We start from the raw sequence: 22915 nt of genomic DNA on the forward strand, positions 1-22915 counted from the left end.
ATAGAGATTTTACGAACTAATATTTATTTTATTAAAAATAAAATTTTGAATAAATGAACTAACTCGATCAATAAATTATAGTTAGGGTTGAGTTCATTATTTAATAAAGTTGATTTGGGTTGAAAAAATTTAACCCGAGCAAGTAGGTTGGGCTTAAAAAATGTCCAAACGTGATTCAACTCAACCCACGAACACCGTTATTTTAATTGGTGGTGATAAGCATAATTTTAATCGAAAATAAGTTTAATTACAAAACAAGATATCATCTTCGATTTCTTTTACGATCATGTGAATTTACCATCTTTATCGTACAAGTCTTGTTAATTTGATGTGACACCTTATTGAAGAATAATATTTTTGGATCTAAATATCTAATAATCTCAAAACAATAAAAAATCACCCGAGAAAGTAAGATTCAGATTACCTCATTCATCAAATATAACAAAACAATGAAATTTCTTTGAGATTCGAACCACTCCACAAGTAACATTGATTATGTCAATCTTGAATGATTCTAAACATGCAATCTAAACTATATAGAATTGTAAATAAGTTTTAACCTTCGGTTATAAGAAAGCACAAATCACTTTTTACTACCAAGCCTATCTTACAAAAACAATATACATTTTTTACCTATCTTTAAAATGAAAACATTTTACCTTTTATGAGAATACTTACCAGAGTTGTATTTTTCATATTTTATGACTATACGTAAATGTAACTTTAAAGTAAATAAAATATCTTACAATACATTAATAAAATATCATTAACTCTAGATTATTGTCCAACCAAAATTTATAACCATCCAAGAATAAACGAGATCGATTCTTCTTTAAGCTAGCATGAATTACATCTAATTATAATTTGAACAACATTTTTTTCGTATCAGAATTTGAACTGAACTTTCAATTTTTTCCAATTGTTTTTTTGGAGAAAATCTATGAACCATCCAACCCGCTCCTCAAAACCGTTCCAAGTTATCGACGGTCGTTGTTTCCTATTGGATCGTTTGTCACTTTTGTTAGTATTTCATAATAATAATAGTAACTCCAACTGAAAATTGTGAAATACGACATTAAATGATCTCAATTACCTTAATCAGGGTAAAAAACAAATTCAGGTGGGTCAAAAGGTGGGATTTGGACCAAAAATGGGTTATCGAGCCAAGAAGCCGAGTCGGAGCCGCAGAAGCCACCGAGCTGTTAAGCCCACTAGAGCCGAAAGTGTGTAGTGCTGCAGGTGTGCGATGTGGCACAACAGGAGGCCGTCACGTGTGCATGTCCTTCCGGGTCGAAGCGTGGGTCGTGCATGGGTCGTTAGTCGCAGTTGCAGGTTGTGAGCTGACCACGAGTGAATTGGGTTGCAGAAATTCTCGCGTGTTTTTTGTTTCCAAATTCCATATCGTTATAGATTGACCTACTATAAATACATTCATTTTCTTCATTCAAGGCATTCAACTCGAGGAGCACAACTCTAATAGTAAGAAATAGAGACATTTAAGATCAAGTTTGAGATCATAACAGAGGAGCTTGACCAAATATAATTCAAGCTACGCTTAAAGCACTTAAATTAACTCGAAATTTTTTTTTAAAAAAAAAAAACAATCTTTTTAAAATTTTAGATTTACATTTTAAATTTTAAAACGTAGAATTCTATTAAAAGGATAAAAAAAAAATGATAAATGTATATTATTTAATGCTATATAGTTTTAAAATTAAAGCACGTATAATATAATCAACGTAAACTATATAATATTATAAATTAATAATTATTTTATGCTATAATAATGAAAATTCTTTTTAAATTAATTGGGTCATAGTTTAATTAATCTACATTATAATTTATTATGACAATTAAATAAAGCAAACGCTACGTTAAGTAAAGTAAAATAAATTGGTAGTTGCATTATTATTTTTTTTAATTAATTTTTTAATAATTTTTTCAAAAAAAAAAATAATGAATTTCATAAATTATTATGAATTAAAAGTCAACGTGATTAGAAATAATAATTGTGATGAGACAACTTGGGTCCACGTGGGATTGATACATACTTAAATGCATATTAAGGAACTTCCAAAAAAAAAAAATTATAATTTGATATTCAAGCTACAGGTAAAATCGTCGGCCTCAGCCTCGGCCTCTTATGGTCGGCTTCATGAGGGAGGATGCACCATGCATGTCCCCAACTCGTGGTACGGTGTTTCATTAGATATGTTCGTTCTTAACCTAATTCGTATAAAGAAGAAGAAAACCCTAAAAGGGATCACATAGATATCTATTTTCAATTCATTGTGCATGTCACATACTGCTCCCTCGATTAACTATAATTGTTTTCATGTAAAGGTCGGGTGCATTTTCCTTCACTGGATTTTGGCGACAATAGTTAGCGGCATTTATGTAAAAATAAGTACAGCTCGAAATGAGGAGGGAGATGTCTTTCAAAGACGAGTAAGATGATGGAGAAATTCAATCATATCCTTGCAAAGTGAAGTTACCAAATTCTCAACCCACTTGAGGAACTTGTGATTCGATATTGCACGTTTTCTTTTCCTTTAAAGGTTCATCTAGGGAATGATTCAGAAACTTGATGAACGTGTTCTTAAATCTATAGAAACCTTAAGTCATCCTTATGGAATTTGAGGTCTGATTCTAAAAATAATTCAACGTCTAACTTGGAGCATACTAAAATTATTTTTAAGAAATCAATATTCATCTTTTCTTAAATCTATGGAAATCCAAAGTCATCCTTACGAGGTTTAACGAGTAATTTTAAGGATAATCTAAGGTTCAACTTGAAGCACTTAAATTAACTTGTAGATAATCCCGTGCGGTTAAAAAAAATCCATGAGTCATCTATTTGACGGGAAACCATAATGATAATTCAAGAACTACCTTAAAACACTTAAACTTCAAGAACAATTAGCTTGTAACTGTAATGACCCAGAAGAATTAGCTTGTAATTGTAACGACCCAGAACCACTACTAATAGATATTGTTTATTTGGGCTTTTCCTTTCGAGCTTCTCCCAAAGTTTTAAAACGTGTCTGCTACGAAAAGGTTTCTACACCAAAGGTGTTTCATTCACCTCCTCAACCAATATGGGATATCACAGTAACATACCCATGATAAGAACGGATAATTATACTACAATTATGAAGACCTGAATTACTAAATATTGCCTTATATTTGTGTCACATCTAAGTAAACTTAGTCGATGTAAGTTTTACATCTAATTTAATACCAAATTGAAACGAATTGAATACTACATTCAAGAATTCATAGACAGATCCATTGACGAACCGAAACAAGAACCTCTTAATGGAATAATTATTTTAAGTATTTACAACCATACCTTCTTCCTTAAGTTAAAGAAACCACTTTTTTTTTTTCTTTTCTTTTTTTTTTTTCTTTTTTTTTGCATGGATTTCCAGGCAGCTTCGAGATTTGAGCTACCAAATTAATTGATTTCAGCTCATGAATTTGTGGACAACAATGACTAAAATAGTATCTACCTTAATTTCTACGAAACTCTACCTCTAAAAACCTCATCAAGTAATAGTTTCAAAGTTTCATGTTGGATCTGAATCAGAAGGAAACTTTGAAGATCTTCATCTGGATTTGCTTGAATTTAGGTAAGAAATCCCTCAACTCTTTGCTTTATTTCATATAATTTGTTTGGTTTATGAGTTTTAAATCAAAAAATTTCAAAATTTTAAAAGGAAAATGAGGAAGCTGATCCACACCAAATGGAGGGTAGGAAGAACAATGGGTTGCCTTCAAATTCTATTAGGAGGCCTTGTAATCACCATCACAACATTGAGCCTCTTCAAGTTCTACTCAGCTGGGTTCATCTTCCACAAGGAGGACGTTTGCCGCTACTTCTACACGCCGACGACGACGACGAAACAAGTATACGAGGCAAATTTCGACGCGAAAGCACTGTCAGATCGAGTCGAAGAAGTGCTAGATCAACTAGAAAGCTTGCAAGATAAACTCGAATCGGCGGTGGAGGAAATGGAAAGGGACAAGCAAGCATTGATGAATGGTAATATGAGAAGAATTGAGCATAAAAAGTACTTGGAAATGGAAGTGATTAAGCCTCTTTACAATGCTCACATTGCATTGAGACAAATTAGATTACCCAAAGTTGAAAAAATGAATGGAAATTTGAGTGTGAAAGAGGAGCCTTTGATCAATAATTTTGTGGTTGAGGAGATAAGGAAGTATATAAGTCCAAAGAAGAGTAGAACGGGGAAGGTGAATATGTATATGACTGAGAGTATATACAACACAATTGGACATGCTTGTGTGTTGGTTAGGAAGGAATTGGAAGAGTATATGAGTTATGACATTGGTTCTTATTGTAAAGATGATTGGAACGTGGGTCAGAAACTAATGCTGAATGGGTGCGATCCGTTGCCCCGTCGACGGTGCCTGACGAGAGCGTCGAAGGTGTACCAAAAGCCGTATGCGGTGAACGAATCGCTATGGAAAACGCCCGACGATCGGAACGTAAGATGGAGCAACTATCAATGTAGGAACTTTTCATGCTTGTCAAGCAAGAATCCCAAAAGGGGGTACAACAAGTGTAGTGGTTGCTTTGAAATGGAGAAGGAGAAGGTTAAATGGGTGAGGAATAGTTCGGTTGCGGTGGATTTTAGGATATCGGACGTGTTGGGGATGAAGGCGGGGGAGATTCGGGTCGGGTTGGATTTCGGTATAAGCACGGGGAGTTTTGGTGCAAGAATGAGAGAAGAAAATGTGACAATTGTAACCACAGCTTTGAACCTTGGAGCTCCTTTCAATGAGTTTATTGCTTTAAGAGGGTTGATTCCTTTGTATGTGACACTAAACCAACGGCTTCCTTTGTTTGATAACACAATGGACTTGATTCACACAACTGGTTTCATGGATGGTTGGGTGGACATGCTGCTGTTGGATTTCATTCTTTTCGATTGGGATCGGGTTCTACGCCCGGGAGGATTGCTATGGATCGACCGATTCTTTTGCGATCGCAAGGATCTCGACGACTATATCTACATGTTTCTTCAGTTTAGATACAAGAAACATAAATGGGCTATTGCTCCTAAGTCAAAAAATGAAGTCTATCTGTCTGCCGTCTTGGAAAAACCTCCGAGAGCAATATGATATACGTGTTTTATTAATATATTTTAAGTATACGTTGTTGGGGACAATCATCTATTGATCGTTACACTTGATTTATAGTGTCATTGGCGTCGTGCTCGTCGGAAAATAACAATCAACCTTTCGTCTTCTCCCTCGTTCTCTCTCTGTTACTCGCACTTTCTCTTGCAAGTGCGTTTCTAATGAGTGGCTGAAGGTAGTTTGGCGTATTGTGGGCGTTGAGGGAGCGTGTAGGATGAGGGTGCAAGAGTTCTAGTGAAGAGGCATTCATACAATTAATTTTTAAAAAAATATAGCACATATTTTAAAACGTGTCTACTATGGAAAGGGTCTAGCCCTATTCTGATCAATACCTCGCATCGCCCCGTGATTGGCTTAGTCCAAACTCATCGCTAGCAGATATTTTTCGCTTGCACCGGTAACAAATATTGTCCACTTTGACCCATTACGTATCGAAAACATCTACTATGGAGAGGGTCTAGCCCTATTCCGACCAGTGCGAGGCACTGTCCGGTAACTAGCTCGGATACCATTTTGTAACAGTTCAAGCCCACCGCTAACAGATTGTCTACTTTGGCCTATTTCGTACCGCCATCAGTCTCACAGTTTTAAAATGTGTCTAATAAGGAGAGATTTTCACACCCTTATAAAGAATAATCGCGTGATGTGACGAGAAATCCTTACCTTTATAAAGACAAAACTATATAAAGGGCGCCATACATTCTAGTCTTTTGAATCAAATTCAGTTTGAAGAGAAGAAGGGGTAAGATGAGATACATTCAAACAATGAAACAACACATGATTAAATCATTTCAGGGCAATCAAGCAAGCAACAATCTAATGTCTTCTAAGAAAAAAGAACTGTCCGTGGGGAAAGATGGGGGACTCAGTATCTATTTTGAACTGTCCGTCAGAAGGATGAGGATATTAGTTCACCATGCCTGACTGCCGAGTCCATATCCCTCCATGTACCCAGCTCCATGAATGTCGTGGCTGCCGTGATCGTGGTGATGGTGATGCTGGTCGCTGTTCCCCAATTCATCAAACACTTTCTGAGTATGTTCGGGCTCTTCGACAGCTTTCCTGACCGTGGGGGGTAATGAGGACACGAACTGAGCTATACTGTCAGCTATGGCATTGGCTGCATCTTCCTGAGGTCAAGAAAGATGAACAACTTATTTCAAGTTCAAAGAGAGACTATATTCATGCTTATTATAACATGGATGCTTCTACCGATGTTCGGCCAATCGTCTCAAGGACATCGAGCAAAATGTGATATCGAGCATCCATGTCCCAGTAAAAAGATGACATAAACGTACACTAAACTAGAAAGAGATCATTTAGGCAAACAAAGATGAAAATCAAGGAGTCAAACCGCAAAGACAGATGAAATCAGCCTGTTACCATGTAAAAGTCAAAGCCAAACTGAGTGCATTACAGGTTCTCTCCTAGCCAAAAATTGACCATCCCAGGGAGCCTAAGCAATAGGCAAGGCTTAAGAACTCCGATGCCTCAAATATGGTGTTTATGTAACTGTCTAAGTCTATCGCTAGCAGATATTGTCCTCTTTGGACTTTCCCTTCCGAGCTTCCCCTCAAGACTTAAAATGCGTCTGCTAGGAAGAGGTTTCCACACCCTTATAAAGAATGTTTCGTTCTCCTCTCTAACCGATGTGGGATCTCATAATCCACCTCCTAACGGGGCCCAGTGTCCTCGCTGGCACTCGTTCCCTTCTCCAATCAATGTGGGATCCTTCAATTCACTCCCCTTTGAGACCCAGCGTCCTTGCTGACACACCGCCTCGTGTCCACCCCCTTCAAGGCTTAACCTCCTCACTGGCACATCTCCCAGTGTCTGGTTCTGATACCATCTATAATGGCCCAAGCCCACCATTAGCAGATATTGTCCTCTTCGAGCTTTACCTTTCAGGGGTTTTTAAACCTTGAGGGGAAGCCCGGAAAGCCCAAAGAGGACAATATCTACTAACGGTGGGCTTGAACGTATAAGTGAATATTTTTCCTTTCTATCTGTCCTCACTCCTGTATGATCTAAATCCTAAGCCGTGTCTTCCCGACTCTCTTATCTCCAGTACAGCAAACACGACTGAGAGTCTACCCGTCTTTGTAAATCTTTCTGTAAAGCTAGAGATGAAAACTTTTTCCATCATCTCGAACTCCTCATCGACCGAGTCTATGCTTCCTCGCTAAGTTATCCAGTGGCACACCACTCATTTCTCTCCCCTCCCTAGCCTCTCTAAGTTCTAGTTTCACCTAATCTAGCAGAATTAATATCTCAAGCACTCTTTCAAAGTAATGGATTTCTTCTAATTTCCTTAAGCTACATATTATGTGACCTAGTCCCTACTCGACACGAACTTAACTCGAACGCTAAAACAGATCCTATAGTAATAGGCAGGCCTAACAGTATCATTGATGTTTCATTTAAATACATACTGCAAACTCATTACATAAAACACAAGCCAAATTCATACAACTTCTCAGTTCAAGTAATGAATTCTTACCTGAGCCCACCGTCCACCGGAATGCTTAACGAAAGCTGCCTGTGGAAGCAGATCAGCAACCCGACTTCCCTCCGCACTCCATTCGTCCGACCAATTGTTCGACCAGATAACCTGAATCGGCACACTTTTCAGATCATCCAAACCACCCCATTCTGCTATGTCAAAGCTATGGTTTAACTTCTTTCCCATGCTAACAACCGATCTCCGCCCGCCCCGACCCTTCAAAAGAACTCTATGAGCCTCCACATCCAAGGCAGCATCATTCCCTTTAGAACAACAGAAGTTGATCAACTTTGAGTACACAAAATTAGATCCTAAAACAACCTCCCTAGCAACAGGTAACTCCAAGAGCCATAAAGGAAGCGAGGGGTTTGATAAGGTATCAATGAGAGTTAAACTCCTCACAGATTGTGAATTCTCTGCAACCCAATATCCCGCCATTGACAAAGCTGAATCATGAAGAACTAAGTGCACGGGAGCCAAACCAACAGTATCTATGATTTGCCCCAAAATGCTACCAATTTCTTCAGGACCTAACCCAATTGGCTTCAAAATCTTCCTCTGAGGAACATGTTTTTGAATTTCTTCATAAGGAATCTGCCCTGTCTCAATGATCTGATCAAATGCCCAGAAAATACCCTTTTCATGAATCAAATTATAGACATCCAAAAGCCTCCCAAAAACCCCATTTGAGTTTTCATCGATCTCAGCCGTGGATTTGTCGGAGAAGCCATTGCCGGGCAGATCAAATGCCACAGCACGAACTCCTTTGGAACCTAATGAGTCCAAAACCTTGCGAAAAGAGTAAGAGCTCAGCCCTAGTCCATGAACAACGACGACATTCTCATTCCCTTTTGCGCCATTTTCAACGGCGAAAACTTCTATCGGAGATAAATTGGGGCTAACCTGTACCTTTAGAAGACGGCCCTTTGAGTAGTGGTGACGGAGGCTCTTGGGTAAGCTTAAGAACCAGGATTTGGGGTCTTGGGGAGAGAGAGAAGGAACAGAGATAAAGAAAAAGGTTATGATAGACACGATCAAAGTGAAGTAGAACCAGAAGGTGAACGGATTTGGGTTCGGCGAGCGAAGGGTTTTTGAGGTTGCGGCGGCGGTGCTCGGCGGCGGCGGCTTTGTGGACGAACTTGATTTGTTGGGTTTGGGCTTCGACGCCTTTGGCACTGGGTCGTCTGATTCTTCGGTAATGGTCACCATTGATGGCGATTGGAAAGGTTGTAAAGGGAAGCTCGCGTGAACAGGAAAAATGGATCGGGGGGAGAAGAAATGGGGAATGGAGAAATTGTGAGTGATGAAGGAAATGGTATGAATTTGGTAAAGTTGAAATCGATCTGGTCCGAGGAAGAAAGATGAATATCTTTTTTCAGAAAAAGTATCATCCACTTTAGGAATTGGGGAAAGTTCTAAGGTTTAAATCTTTGGTTCAACTTGTTTCTTCAATAAATTATACATGTTCATATTATGCTTGATATTAATATGTCATGTTGGTTAACCATTAAAGACATGTTCGGTATATGTATGTATATCTTAAGAACGTTATGTCATGAAAATAAATTAAGGTAAGACTTGCATAAAGTATGTACCATGATTTGAAATAATGGGATCTGATGTATTTTGTATGTCACGTACATCGAGATATTTCCATATTATGATTAGTACGGACGCGTACATCATGATATTATACATGCTCCATTCCCTCTGTGGCTTCTGGTAGCATGAGCGTACTCTAGCTCATAGTTAGGCTAAGAGATGTATACGTGCTCCTTTCCCTAGGATTGTGTCCAGCTAAAAGGATGGCATTGTCATTGTCTTCCTTTTCAACTTATTCATTCCAGATAATTTTCTTTCCTTCGATTACTTGATTCAAGTAAGCAGTGGCCTCTACTTGTGCTTCTCTCCACGTAGCTTCATTAATTTGTTCTCCATTTCCACTGTTTTGGTTCATGATCGTAGAAACAGTAGTTAAATATGTTTAGGACCTCACAGACTCATGTTTATTACACACAAAGGTAGGCTATTTAGCAAAACTAAGAAAGGATCAAATAAATAAGGAACACAACATAAGTGATACAGATGATTTGGACGGTTTTACTTATTTCATGATAGATATGTCTTTACTATTCTTGTTGTGTCAAATACGAGTACTATCGGACTAGTCACCCAAATCATGTTACACCTGTCAAGACTAAAATGACTCAAAATGTACTATAGGGGGATGTGACTAGTTGTTAATTCTTTCTACACGGGTTGTATGGTATTAAAGTAGTGATTGTTACTTATTCGTTTTTAGCTTATATCATTGATTTCTTTCAAATTATTTTCAACACATTTCCTCACTCATGTTTTCTAAAAACATCTCTCTCAAACGTGATCTAAGGCTCGAGCATCTCCAATATTGTCTGCGAAGTTTGAATCTCACATGGTTGACTCGTTTGCTGGTTTAGAACAATTGTCGTACAATCGTTGTCCTGATGTAGCAAGAGTGCGATTGTGTGAAGTGGGTACAGAGCTGAGTTGGCTCCTTGAATTGTAGTACACAAACATGTCCGTTGTAAAGCAACTGGGCAAGTCCCAGGCTGACCAATCTACCTGAGTAAAGTTTCTGATGGAATGGGGCTTTTGAAGTCTTGCATGAATGAAGTTGTCTTTGTAGCCGGTTAATGATATTTAGTCCTAAATTATGGTTTACTATATATATTATATTTGACCCTTTATTACGGGCAAATATCTGGTATGATTGAGGATATTTAGCCTTCGCATCATATTTGACCTTTTATTATACGCAAATATCTTATATCCCTCCTTCCATTCTTTTGTAATTTATTTGATTCTATAAATGATTATAAGGAGAGAATTCACCACCATTTAGGTGTGATTGGTCTTAGCAGATAATCTCAAAGTCGACAAGATCGACAAGTTGCTGCCTTGAGGCAATGTGTATCTGTGAATTAATAGTTTAGGGTCGAGACCCTAGAAGCAAGGGCACAAGTGCTAGTGGCTTTGAGCATATGGATAGCTCGATGGGTTGTGGCCGAGATAGAGGATGCACATCGATTGCTTAAACAATGCCCAATAAGTGATCCTTAAAATGGTCTAAAAAATGTCTAAGGATTTGAGAGTAATTCTTGGAGTGGTTAGAGTTGAGGTGATAGTGTCGGACTAAACCTCACTAGGAGAGGGTAGGGGAACTAAACCCCAATTGGGGTGTAGTCCAATTCAACAAGATAAAGGTCTTGGAGCTCAAGCCCTTTTGTAGGGTTTGAGATGCCAATACTTTAGAGAACTTTATCTTTGACCTTAAATAGTACTTTCGAGCCACAAAGACTGTGGCAGAAGAAGCGAATGTCACGTTGGCAACAATACATCTTGTCGTCGATGCAAAGTTGTGGTGGAGATCTAAGTACATGAACATTAAAGATGGTCTATTTTACTGTGGAAACTTGGGAGAGCTTAATACAAGAACTCCGCTCTTAGTTCTTCCAAATAATGTCGACATAATCGCAAGAAGGTGACGGTGTTATTATAATACGTGCGGAAGCAATTTGGATCTTAGGCACTCTAAGTATTAATTAGCTAGCATGTTCAAAAATATTAAAACTCAATGAGTTTGAATACTAACCTTTTGTAGTTCAAATTTCTTTTTCCTCACGAACCGATTTCGAACCACTCCTAGTGTCTTCCCTACTATTCTTCGGCCTTAGAACAGGATTGTGGAATCGGGTGAGTGACTAAGCTGGATAGGAATGTAGTACATGTAAACAGAGAGTTTTGAGAGATTTTCTCAGTTTTTCAAACAAACTTTAGATGTACCTTGATCTTAGAGTCATATTTGCATGCTCATCCAAAGTTAGATTACCAAATTTTGACACTCAAAATTCCGGAATTATGGGCAAACATGCAAGTTTGGTTAAACCATATATTGACACTCAATATTCCTCAAACATGGATTTTTGCATGAAGTGAAGTCAACGTTTAATTCAATAATTAATTTAAATAATTAATTTCAAATCAAAATAATATTAAAGGATTAATTAAACAATTTAATTAATATTTAACATTAAATCAAATGTCAATCCCAATAAGTTCAAGCACATATTGATTATGAATCCCTATTCATAATTAAAATATTTAAATCTTATTTAAGTATCTCCAATCCTCTCTTTTTATTTAATTCATAATTAAAACAAAATGTGGTTTAATATATCGTATATATTTAGCATGTATTCCCTAATTTGAATTCGAACACTTCGAACTCACTCGTCACACTGTTCTAAGGTTTAGTCCGATATGAGCTAGCAAGAGGGACCTAATGGACCTACAAATCATGAGCTCCAACGATCCGAGATTAACCGGCTGAACTCATTAACCTTGTTAACCAACATTCGTTAACTACTAGGACACTCCACTATAGCCTAGTAGTTGCACTCCCCTCACTATAGATATATTTTTGTCCATTTGATATAACCATGATTAGTAAGTCAATCCTTCACAGGTTGTTCATAACTAAAGCTAGGTCAATTTATCGTTTTACCCCTAAAGTTACTTCTTGTTCCTTAAATCTCACTGATCCTCTAATAAACAATTGGTTTGTGGTCCAATCACCAAACCGAATCCTCTCTGGCCAATGAGAGAGTGGGGCCCCTTGTTCAAGACTTGAAGTCAGTACTTAAGCGAACAACCTCTCTACTATCCCTAAAAGCGGGTAGGAGTGAATTCCATCTTACACCCTATCCTCAGCTATTCACCCAGTCTTATCCCTGAAATTGGAGGCTTATTGAGTCGACGAACTCGGGCCACTCTCACCCATGCAAATCTAAGGATAATTTCAAATAAACAGGAGTTCATAGTTAGCTCAAGATTAAGATTGAGTTACCTAGGTCATCGAATGAAAAAATCTGTCTCAACAATAAACGACATTATAAAGTGAGAGTGGTTTTCTTCATGGTCCGATCTTATGCAATACTCATTGCATAGGACGCCCTCACTCACATGTCTCCACATGTACAATTTAGTGATCACATTGTTTATATCATATACAAAAAGTGGGCCGCATCCATAGTGTCCCTGGAATAAGGTACTCAGCCTTATCTCTGTACTATAGATCATTTTGATTATATACTTGAACTTGATCCACTCTTATATCTCTACATATAGTTCAAATAATCATACTATAGCCAGAGGGTTCTTAGTTTATTGGATTTAAATTAATGATCGTAACATTCACTTTATTCAATAACAATCTTTACTGAATAAACATCAATAATAACTTTATTGAAAACAGAATATGTTTTTGTTTTACAAACTATGAGTTTTAGGACATAAAAAGAAGGAAGTTCAGCTGAGGCATACTAGGAATATCCGAGACTATGCCAAGTGGTTTTATGAGTTTATGTTGGATATTCGTGACATGTCCGAGAAACTCAAGATCTTTAGTTTTGTTGAGAGGCTGAAGTCGTGAGTAAAGGCCAAAATTACCGAACAAATGGTCCAAGACCTTTCCATGGCCTATACTACAGCCAAACATCTATTTAACCTTAGAAACAATCAATCCCAAGATGTAAGGTGGAACCAGGCTTCCGTAAATGGGGGGAATAGAAATTACCGACCCAACTCCCCCAAAGGTGGGAGAGGTGACAGACTTGAAGGCAGTGGAGGAGCGAGTCCCAATAGAGAGGTAGAACTCAATGACAGAAACTTCACAGCCAAAACAGTCACAATCAAGGCTCCTTGTCCTAAACAGTCACAATCAAGGCTCTTTGTCCTGCTTCATATGCAAAGGGGCCCATTGAGAATCTATACGCCCATAGAAGACAACATTATATTTCTCCCAAGCAAAACTTGGAGTCAATTTAGAAGTTGAGTATGAGATTGTAGAAACTGAAACACCTGTAGTTGAGAACGTCAAACACCCCCCCCCCCCCCTCCCCCAATGCTTAATAGTAATGGGGTCCAACCTGAAGACATTAAGAGAAATAGTTATCAACCAAGAGGGATGACAATGATGTCGGAACTGCAGTTGATAAGGGATCTTAGCCATGATGAACCTACGCTTGCTGCCGTTGTTGTAGTTGAAGAGGGGAGCTTGAGTGAGCTAACCCAACAGAAACCTTGCAATCACTATAGAAACATTGTGACGCAAGATAAAAAAGTCAGACTAAGTATTTATCTTCGCCTGGGCAAATAGATCACGAGATTGATTTTATGTTGGGGGCGAGAATGCTTGCCACAAATGTGTCATATGGCTCACCTGAGTTAACTGAATTCTACAAACAACTAAATGACTTTGACAATCATGGACTTTTGTCGGTGATCACCCAAATAACCGGAAGAGATCCTAAGCCAATAACTTTATGGAAGGGGGGAGACAAACCTCCAAAGTAACTCATGTTCGCTCAGAAAAGACCATTTAGAGGGATGAAGAGAAGGGCCAGTCAAAAGCATCAGCCACGAGAATTTCAAAATGGAGATTGTCAAAGTTGAGGTTAGATCAACTCCGAGTTCAAAGCAACAAGAACCAATGACTGATGCGAAAATGCTATGAACCAGTCGAAGTTATCTACAAGGTCGAAAATACTATGGATGTGGACTAGCCTTATTGTTCACGTCAATAACTTGAAACGTTACTATCCCGACCAAGAAAACACCAAACACAAGGAGAAGATACAAACAGTTGGCAAAACCAAGAAGTGGTTTTCAACACTTCCGGACAAATTGGAAGAGACTAAGATCAGTTGGAAGCATGTTGAGAGACCTAAAGTCAACCTCATCCTACATCGCTGAGTTCATAAAGAGTCGATTGATAGAGACATCAACCAATTGAAAGGGGGAGGATGTCACGGTCATGGTGTCCTATGCATGTTGCCTATGGCCGTGTGTCGGATGTCTCGATCATGCTTGTCCATGGGTGCATGTCAATTCCAAACCACTTGTACTTGTTAGATATGACTTTATTATTCTTGTTGTGTCTAACACAGGAGTGTTGACTAGTTACCAAAATCATGTCTCCCCCTGTGAAAAACTTTTTTAAAGAAGTTTTTTTTTTTTTTTTTTTTTTTTTGCCTAATTCTTCATTAAAATAAATGGTAAATTTTGTTTGATTAGAAGTGAAAGTGAAGGTAGGTCGGACACTGTAAACATCTGGGTGGACATCTGTACTTTAAAGTGTTACGCTACCGCTTCTTGATGAACCATGATAGGGAACCCTCTTTTCCAATTTCCCCAATCGCCATTTCCAGATTCAACATCTTGGTTTTTCTTTCCATTTCTCCTCTCCTCTAACAATGGCGGAAATCGGCAAGAAGTTGAAGCTCAATTCCGGTTGGCTTGCGGCGAGGTCAACAGAGGTCGAGCTCAGTGGAGCCCAGCTTACTACTACTCACCCCCCCTCGATCGGCCCTTCTTCGCCATGGATGGAGGCCGCAGTACCTGGAACGTAATTCCCTCTTCCTTCTACTGTCATTCCTCTGCATTTCGCTTGAAATTGATTTCTAAATCCTCGTGGTTGCTGTGATTTTGAATTGGACTGAAATAGAGATTGTAGGCTTTGACTTTTTACTACGACTAGCCTTTTTTTTTCTAGCAATTTTGACCTCAAGAAAATCAGAAAAATGGAAATTCTTGCTAGTTTCTTAAAGATTTCCATTTGTGAGTAGCTACATTACAATTTGTATTTGATCCCCAAACTTTTAAACTTCAATTTACTTCTTTGACCTTTTTGAGTACAATAAAATTAAATATCTAACTGAAAGTTTAATACATAATCCAGTTTCATGGCTGATAGATCGGTTTACTTTTAAAAATTTTTAGTATTCAAGAGATCTATTAGACACAATTAAAAGTTTAAGCACTTGTTAGAAACATTTTACAAAGTGTTCTTGAACTTTCGAAATTTAGCGATGTATTATATATGAATTTGAAAGTTTAAGAACACTTTTTAAACTCGAAAGTTACTAATTTTGAGTTTTAACCTATGGATATATAAATAAGTTAATCTACAGTTGATCACAAGTTACAATGTTGATTTATTAATTTATATTTGACAGTGTGTTGGGGACTTTGGTGAAGAATAAAGTTGTTCCCGATCCTTTCTATGGACTACAAAATGAAACGATAATTGATATTGCTGATTCTGGAAGAGAGTACTACACATTCTGGTTCTTCACAACTTTTCAATGTAAACTGGTAAGTGGCTTGAGAATATTTCATGACGCCTGTGCCTTGTGTACTCTTTTTTTCCTTCAATGAGGTTTGTTTTATCTCTTTAGATTACTGGACTTGATGACCTTTACAGCCTAATAGAGCACAAATATTTATTTATTACATTTTAAATCGCTCCCCTGGTGATTACGTTGTTGTCCTTGGTTGTGAGGGCTCTTTGTCATATGAATAAATTTGCTGAGTACTGCTTGACCTGAGATGTTGAATAAAGATCTATTTGACCGGGCGAACTTTTGGCTTTCCCCGTCAATTTTGCTTCTAGGACTAGTTCTGCCTGTTCATAACCTTCTGGGCTTCTCCTCAACTTGCAGTCAGAATCTCAGCATCTGGACCTGAATTTCCGCGCTATAAATTACTCTGCAGAAGTGTATATAAATGGTCACCAAAAGGTCCTGCCGAAAGGGATGTTTAGAAGGCACTCCCTTGATGTGTCTGATGTTATGCGTCCAGATGGCACAAATTTACTAGCTGTTCTAGTCCACCCTCCTGATCATCCGGGCAGAATTCCAGCACAAGGAGGTCAGGGTGGTGATCATGAGGTATGTAAGTCCTCCTCCTCAACTCTACATCCGAAGGATTTAGTATTAGATGTTTTAATGCTGCCTGATATCTTATATTTTACATTAGATTGGAAAAGATGTCGCGGCACAATATGTCGAGGGTTGGGATTGGATGGCTCCCATAAGGTGATTTACTTGTGTTTATGAGATTATATATTTAATTCTTGTTCTTTTATCTCTTCACGAATAATATTTCATATGATATCTACGTTTACTGCTACTTTCTTGGAGTAATCAGACTAATTATTTTAATAGAAGTCGTGGAACAATTCTACGCATCATTTATTTCTACTCTTAGTTACACAATCAGCAAGCAAGATTTGTACAAAAATGTCTCAAGTCTATATACTGATGTTAGAGAAATAATGCTGTTCATTGAAAATGGATCCCTATAAGAATATGAATATCGAAATTCAAGAGTTCTAACTAGAGAAGCATTGAATTATCAGATTCAATTTATCATGTTCTAGCAGTTAAGTGAGGGCACACTAATTCTTTGCATGGTGGGTTGAAGAAAAAAAATTTGTTGGAGAGAAGTTTGGAAAATGAGTAAGTAATCAATGTAAGATATTCTTGATGAACTTACTTGGGTAATAATTAAGGTATAGTATCTCTCTCTCTCTCTCTCTCTCTCTCTCTCTCTCTCTCTCTCTCTCTCTCTCTCATGCATAACAAAGTGTACCATCTTTTAAGATAGAGCTTTTGTAGTGTAAAGTAAGCAAATTCTTAGAAAGTATAATTCATAAATCATAAACACTTTTTCCCCTTACCTTTTCTATTATATATACACGATCATAAATATATGAAGCTTGTCACTAGGTTCTAATTTACTGTATGCTTCAATGCTAGAAAATGGTATACTATCATCTGATTGTAGTCAAAAGATGAAAGCATGGAAATGATGCGTATGGTAAAGTAACAAAGTGAACAAGTTAATTTGGTTTATCTTCGAATTGAGACACAAAATTTATGACTTTATTTGTCTTTAATGGGTTGCTAACATTTATATTCTGTTCATGTATGACAAATGTTTCCATTTTCTTGTTTTAAATGCAATATCTGGCTAGACTTCAGACTGTGAATAAACTGAAACGTATATTGTTCAATTACTCATTTACTGGTAGGACTAAAACTGGTAATAATTGAAAATTTCTGTGTATGAAATGCCCTTTGGTGTTTATGTTGCTACAGGGATCGAAACACTGGCATATGGGATGAAGTATCAATTTCTAGGACTGGGGTGAGTTTCATTTGAATTATGCCTCTTCTTATCTGATTTGGGTTTTAATCCTACTTTAGTCTCTGAACTTTTGTACTTATTCCCCTCTGGTCTTGAAATTCTCAAAGATTCTATCTTAGCCTTTCGATTTTTATTTTTTCAGTTTTAGTCTCTATACCTTCCATGAGAAAACTATTTCTACCCACTCCACTAATTTTTCATTAATAATTTAACAAAATCCTAAATTCATTTGAAAATCCAGCTCATGGCTGTGCCTTTTAAGTGAAATCTCAATGAATATGGTTGTGTCTATTAAGTTACTATACTTCAAAAAGTGATCCCAACACTTCCAAGGTTGTATCAATCAATTTCTTTTATCTCAAAAAGTTTTTGATAGACTCCTAAACTTTCAATTTCGTGTCTAATAGGTCTTTATGTTTCAAATATTTAACCGATAAAGTTAATAATGGGGACATACTAGACACAAAATCTCGAAAGTTTAAGGACCAATTAGAAATATTTTAAGTCCAACTCAGAAAGTTCATAGTCAAACTTGTAACTTAACTAATTTTTTAAAGATCAGTGACAATGAGTAAAATGGTTTATTATTTGAAAGTGAGGAAAGAAACCGATTAATTGAAAGTTCGGGGAACGAAATAGAGTAAATATGAAAGCTCATAGATCAAAGTAGGAATCATACCAAATATTCTGCTGGCAGCTGGATCAAACCATGGCTTAGTGGTTTACTTTTTGTTCTCTAATAAACTGATATGTTCTATTTATTTTCCATTTTGTATTTTTGTTTCTATTGTGTAGTTTCAATTGTGCATGCATGTTGAATAAAATAATATACACTCAAAGACTTAAAAGGTTTATTTCTTGAGTTCTACATATTTCTAAAGCATCAAACATAGATAGAATTACCAAACAATCTTTCTATTTCGCCTGAGAATTTCACTGAATGCTCTTACTAGGTGGTATATCTGTATGATTGGGTTGTCATTTCATCTCCTTAGTATGTCATTGCTGATTTTCTCCTCTATGAAAAACATTCCTTCCTATTTGTTTCTAATGTTCAAAGGTCGTATGTTAATGATTTCTTTTTGAACAGCCAGTGAAGATTATTGATCCTCACTTGGTATCAACATTTTTTGACGATTATAAGAGAGTTTACTTGCATGCTACGTTGGAGATGCAAAACAAAAGCTCTTGGGTTGCGGACTGTTCTGTGAACGTTCAAGTGACCACTGAACTAGAAGGTAACATTTGCTTGGTTGAGCATATTCAGTCTCAGAAGGTGTCTGTCCCTGCTGGATCAACTATACAATATACATTTCCTCAGGTTGGTAATTACATCTTTCTTTGACAGAATTTCTGTATTTATCTCTTTATTGGTCCTCAATATATATTTTTCTAAAATTGGTATGAGAGGTCCCACTCATCATGCCACTTTGTACACTCCAAAGCTAGCTTCGGGTGACAGATTAATATTTGAAACTTTTAAGTTTTGCACCTCCTCTTGGTGGGGTGCTCAAACCCTTGGAAAATTTCTCTAGTCCTCCGTTATCCTCTTCAATAGATTTCACCTTTTAGTTGATGTAAGTTTGAGGGGTAATGTTTCTTCATATATGTGCTCTATACCTATATGTAAGTTCCACCGCTGATACTGACCATGTATGGAACTAAACAGAGAAGAAAAAGACGAACCGCTAGGGCAAAAGTGACGTTCACATTCTTAATTAAGAAACAATAAGCTAGTGGTGAAGAAGGAGAAGCTTCGCTTTAGAAGAGAACCACTAGGTAAAACTTGAGATATTCCAAAAAAATGAAAGAATACCATTTACTTCACTTCTTTCTCAAGATATTTGCTGAGACTTTTAGTAATGGAAGTTGGTAATTCTGAATTTACTCTAGGTTACTATGTTATTCTTTATAGTCTGATGGTTAAACTGTAAATAGGTTAGTTAGATACACATTAGTCAGGCTCAAAACTTCTGCTCAAGTAATTTTATGGTGAATGACAGCTCTATTTCTACAAGCCCAACCTGTGGTGGCCGAACGGAATGGGAAAGCAATCCTTATATAATGTCGTTATATCCGTAGACGTAGATGGATTTGGAGAGTCTGATTCCTGGAATCATCATTTTGGTTTCCGTAAAATAGAAAGTGATATTGATACCGCAACTGGTGGAAGGTACTTTTTATGTTAATTTCACATCTATGCTTGATCAAATTTCTTTTGGTCAGATTGTTCTTGTCCTTCATACCATTTCTTCTTTGCAGGCTGTTCAAGGTCAATGGGCAGCCTATATTTATTCGTGGTGGCAATTGGATATTATCTGATGGGTTACTTCGACTTTCAGAAAAGCGTTATCATACAGACATTAAATTTCATGCAGATATGAATTTTAACATGATCCGTTGTTGGGGCGGTGGATTGGCCGAGAGGCCAGAATTTTATCATTATTGTGATATTTATGGCTTGTTGGTAAGTTAAAAAATTTCTTATATGCTTTCTTGATTAATTATTGGCTATTGCATTCTCTTACTCTATAGTTCTGTTGAACTAAGATCGAAATACGAATGTCGATCACTGTTGCAAATAAATTATTGTAGGTGTGGCAGGAGTTTTGGATTACTGGGGATGTTGATGGACGTGGTGTGCCAGTATCAAATCCTAATGGCCCTCTGGATCATGATCTTTTCTTGCTTTGTGCAAGAGACACAGTTAAACTTTTACGAAACCATCCTAGTCTTGCTCTTTGGGTCGGTGGAAACGAACAAGTTCCACCACCTGATATCAACACTGCTTTAAAAAAAGACTTGGAACTTCATCCACATTTTCAAACGTCAAGTGAAAATGAGAAGTGGATGGTAGATTCATCATCAGAATCAGAGGATCCGAGCCAATATCTCGATGGTACTCGCATTTATGTTCAAGGATCCATGTGGGATGGATTTGCAAATGGGAAGGGAGACTTTACTGATGGTCCTTATGAGATCCAATACCCCGAAAACTTTTTTAAGGATGATTTTTACAAGTACGGATTTAATCCTGAGGTTGGTTCCGTAGGCATGCCCGTCGCCGCTACCATCCGAGCCACAATGCCTTCAGAAGGATGGGAGATTCCATTGGTTAAGAAACTCCCCGCTGGCTATGTAGAAGAAGTACCAAACCCCATTTGGGATTACCATAAATACATTCCCTATTCCAAACCACATAAGGTTGAAAGTCAGATTGAACTTTACGGTTCTCCGAAAGATCTCGATGATTTTTGTTTGAAGGTAAAATCGAAATTTCTGGTCTTGAAGTAGTGCCATGAAATTTTGTACAGTTAAGTTCATTTTCTAACATTCAAAACTTTCAGGCTCAACTTGCTAATTATATTCAATATCGAGCTCTAATTGAAGGCTGGAACTGTCGAATGTGGAAGAAGTACACCGGTTTCTTAATCTGGAAAACACAAAATCCATGGACAGGTCTAAGAGGTCAGTTCTACGATCATCTCCTCGACCAAACCGCAGGTTTCTTTGGATGTCGTTGTGCTGCGGAACCTATCCATGTCCAGCTGAATCTAAGCACGTGTTGCATCGAGGCAAGTTTTTCGAGTATTGTAACATACTATCTTTTTTTTGGTTTGAAACAAACATAACTTTCTGAGACATATGGTGAAGTGATATGAACTGCAAAGTGATATATTTTGTATATTTATCTCATCATTTCCTATGTCCTTTTAACCATGGGAATCAATGGATTTAGTTTAAATGTTTTCATCTGTATTTCTCAACTAAACTGTGACATGTTTCTGAATCTGTCTTGAACAGGTCGTAAACACTACGTCGGACGAGATATCTGGCGTTGCCATTGAAGCCTCAGTATGGGATCTTGAAGGGACATGCCCGTATTTTAAAGTGTTTGAGAAACTCTCCCTGCCTCCAAAACAGACATCGTCCATTGTCGAGATGGAGTATCCCAAATCCAAAGATTCCAAGCCTGTTTACTTTCTTCTTCTGAAGCTGTACAACGTCTCGAATTACGGTATTATCTCGAGAAACTTCTACTGGCTACATCAGTCCGGTGGCGATTACAAGCAGTTGGAGTCTTACAGAAAGAGTAACATACCCATTCAAGTTACATCTCAGGTTATAATAAAAGGATCCACCTATGAAGTCAGAGTGAATGTGCAGAACAAGTCAAAAAATGCAGAATCCTCTAGCTTAACCTACAACAACAACTTTATCAATAGGCAAGGCGAGGGCGATTCCGATTCAAATTCTTTGGAAAACAAAGAACAGACCGATAGAAAACGCAGCACTGGTTTCTTTCACAGGATCTGCAGACATATCGTTACTGCAAGCAACAATCCGAGGCTAGTTGAAACGAATGGAAACGCGGTCGGAGTCGCCTTCTTTCTTCACTTTTCGGTCCATAGTGCCAAGGCAGAGGGTAAAGAAGGAGAGGATACAAGGATTCTGCCTGTTCACTACTCAGACAACTACTTCTCCCTGGTCCCAGGTGAGGCTATGCCCATCAAAATCTCTTTTGAGGCCCCTCCTGGTGTTGCTCCAAAGATTACCCTTCATGGTTGGAATCTTTCTCACCGTTTAACTGTCTGTTAATATTAAGGTAGAATTTGGTAAACTTTAATTTTAACAGTATTGGGGCTTTGTTGAAACTAAAGATTGATATTTAGTTTAACCTTTAGTTTAATTATCCCATTTTATTTTCAATGAACATTAATGAAGTTAATAATATTTCTTATGATTTAATTAAATCTTTTTAATTTAACCCATTCAAGTTCTTTGTTAGAATAAAGTTGGGACTTAAAATGTTACTATTTACACAAACTTCTAAAGATTTTACTTCTTATTTTAATTAATTAATTTATTTGATGTTATAGTTGATTTTGGAGTATAAGATCACAATTAGAAGTATATAAGACAACTAGAAATCAAATGAGGATCTCTACGAGACTCAAAATCTCGCATCGGCATGGGGCAATCTAAGTCGAGTTCGGTTGAGACCGTAAGGGCATGCACTTTGCACTTCATTTACAATCCAATGAGTCTTAAGAGGAGGCAAATTTGACTTTATCGTAGCTATTTAAAAGAGAAGAAAGGAAATCCTAGGTGAACCCTCACGTGAATGAATTTGTGTATCAATAGATGGAATAATCTGTGTGGATTGAGAGTATTCAACGAAGCATCTTGCCCACCTAACAAATTTGCTATTGGGAA

The 22915-nt window shown here is 37.4% G+C and overlaps 3 protein-coding genes across 4 annotated transcripts; 2 read left to right on the plus strand and 1 right to left on the minus strand.

The window, feature by feature from the left end:
• Nucleotides 1-3579: 3579 nt before the first annotated feature.
• Nucleotides 3580-5236, plus strand: LOC111792700 (S-adenosyl-L-methionine-dependent methyltransferase). Its single transcript, XM_023674257.2, has 2 exons — nucleotides 3580-3632; nucleotides 3720-5236. The coding sequence occupies exon 2, from the start codon at nucleotides 3724-3726 to the stop codon at nucleotides 5146-5148; it is 1425 nt and encodes a 474-aa protein (XP_023530025.2). The 5' UTR covers nucleotides 3580-3632; nucleotides 3720-3723; the 3' UTR covers nucleotides 5149-5236.
• A 576-nt stretch (nucleotides 5237-5812) lies between these two features.
• On the minus strand, nucleotides 5813-9070 carry AXR4 (alpha/beta-Hydrolases superfamily protein). The gene is made up of 2 exons (XM_023674470.2): nucleotides 7667-9070; nucleotides 5813-6296 (listed from the first exon to the last, which is right to left on the minus strand). The coding sequence occupies exons 1-2, from the start codon at nucleotides 8876-8878 to the stop codon at nucleotides 6078-6080; spliced, it is 1431 nt and encodes a 476-aa protein (XP_023530238.2). The 5' UTR covers nucleotides 8879-9070; the 3' UTR covers nucleotides 5813-6077.
• A 5742-nt stretch (nucleotides 9071-14812) lies between these two features.
• LOC111792852 (glycoside hydrolase family 2 protein) lies at nucleotides 14813-22456 on the plus strand. Of its 2 annotated transcripts, XM_023674453.2 has the most exons (11): nucleotides 14813-15113; nucleotides 15724-15862; nucleotides 16210-16437; nucleotides 16526-16584; nucleotides 17650-17698; nucleotides 18789-19019; nucleotides 19702-19871; nucleotides 19961-20165; nucleotides 20294-20962; nucleotides 21046-21273; nucleotides 21503-22456. In XM_023674453.2, the coding sequence occupies exons 1-11, from the start codon at nucleotides 14962-14964 to the stop codon at nucleotides 22295-22297; spliced, it is 2925 nt and encodes a 974-aa protein (XP_023530221.2). In that variant the 5' UTR covers nucleotides 14813-14961; the 3' UTR covers nucleotides 22298-22456. The 2 variants fall into 2 exon arrangements, with proteins under 2 accessions (XP_023530221.2, XP_086979332.1); XM_087123206.1 differs by lacking the exons at nucleotides 14813-15113; nucleotides 15724-15862 and having other exon boundaries at nucleotides 16301-16441.
• Nucleotides 22457-22915: the final 459 nt, after the last annotated feature.

Source organism: Cucurbita pepo, chromosome 4 (assembly GCF_057944985.1).
Source record: "Cucurbita pepo subsp. pepo isolate OVF chromosome 4, ASM5794498v1, whole genome shotgun sequence".
In the NCBI taxonomy this organism is placed as follows: Eukaryota; Viridiplantae; Streptophyta; class Magnoliopsida; order Cucurbitales; family Cucurbitaceae; genus Cucurbita; species Cucurbita pepo.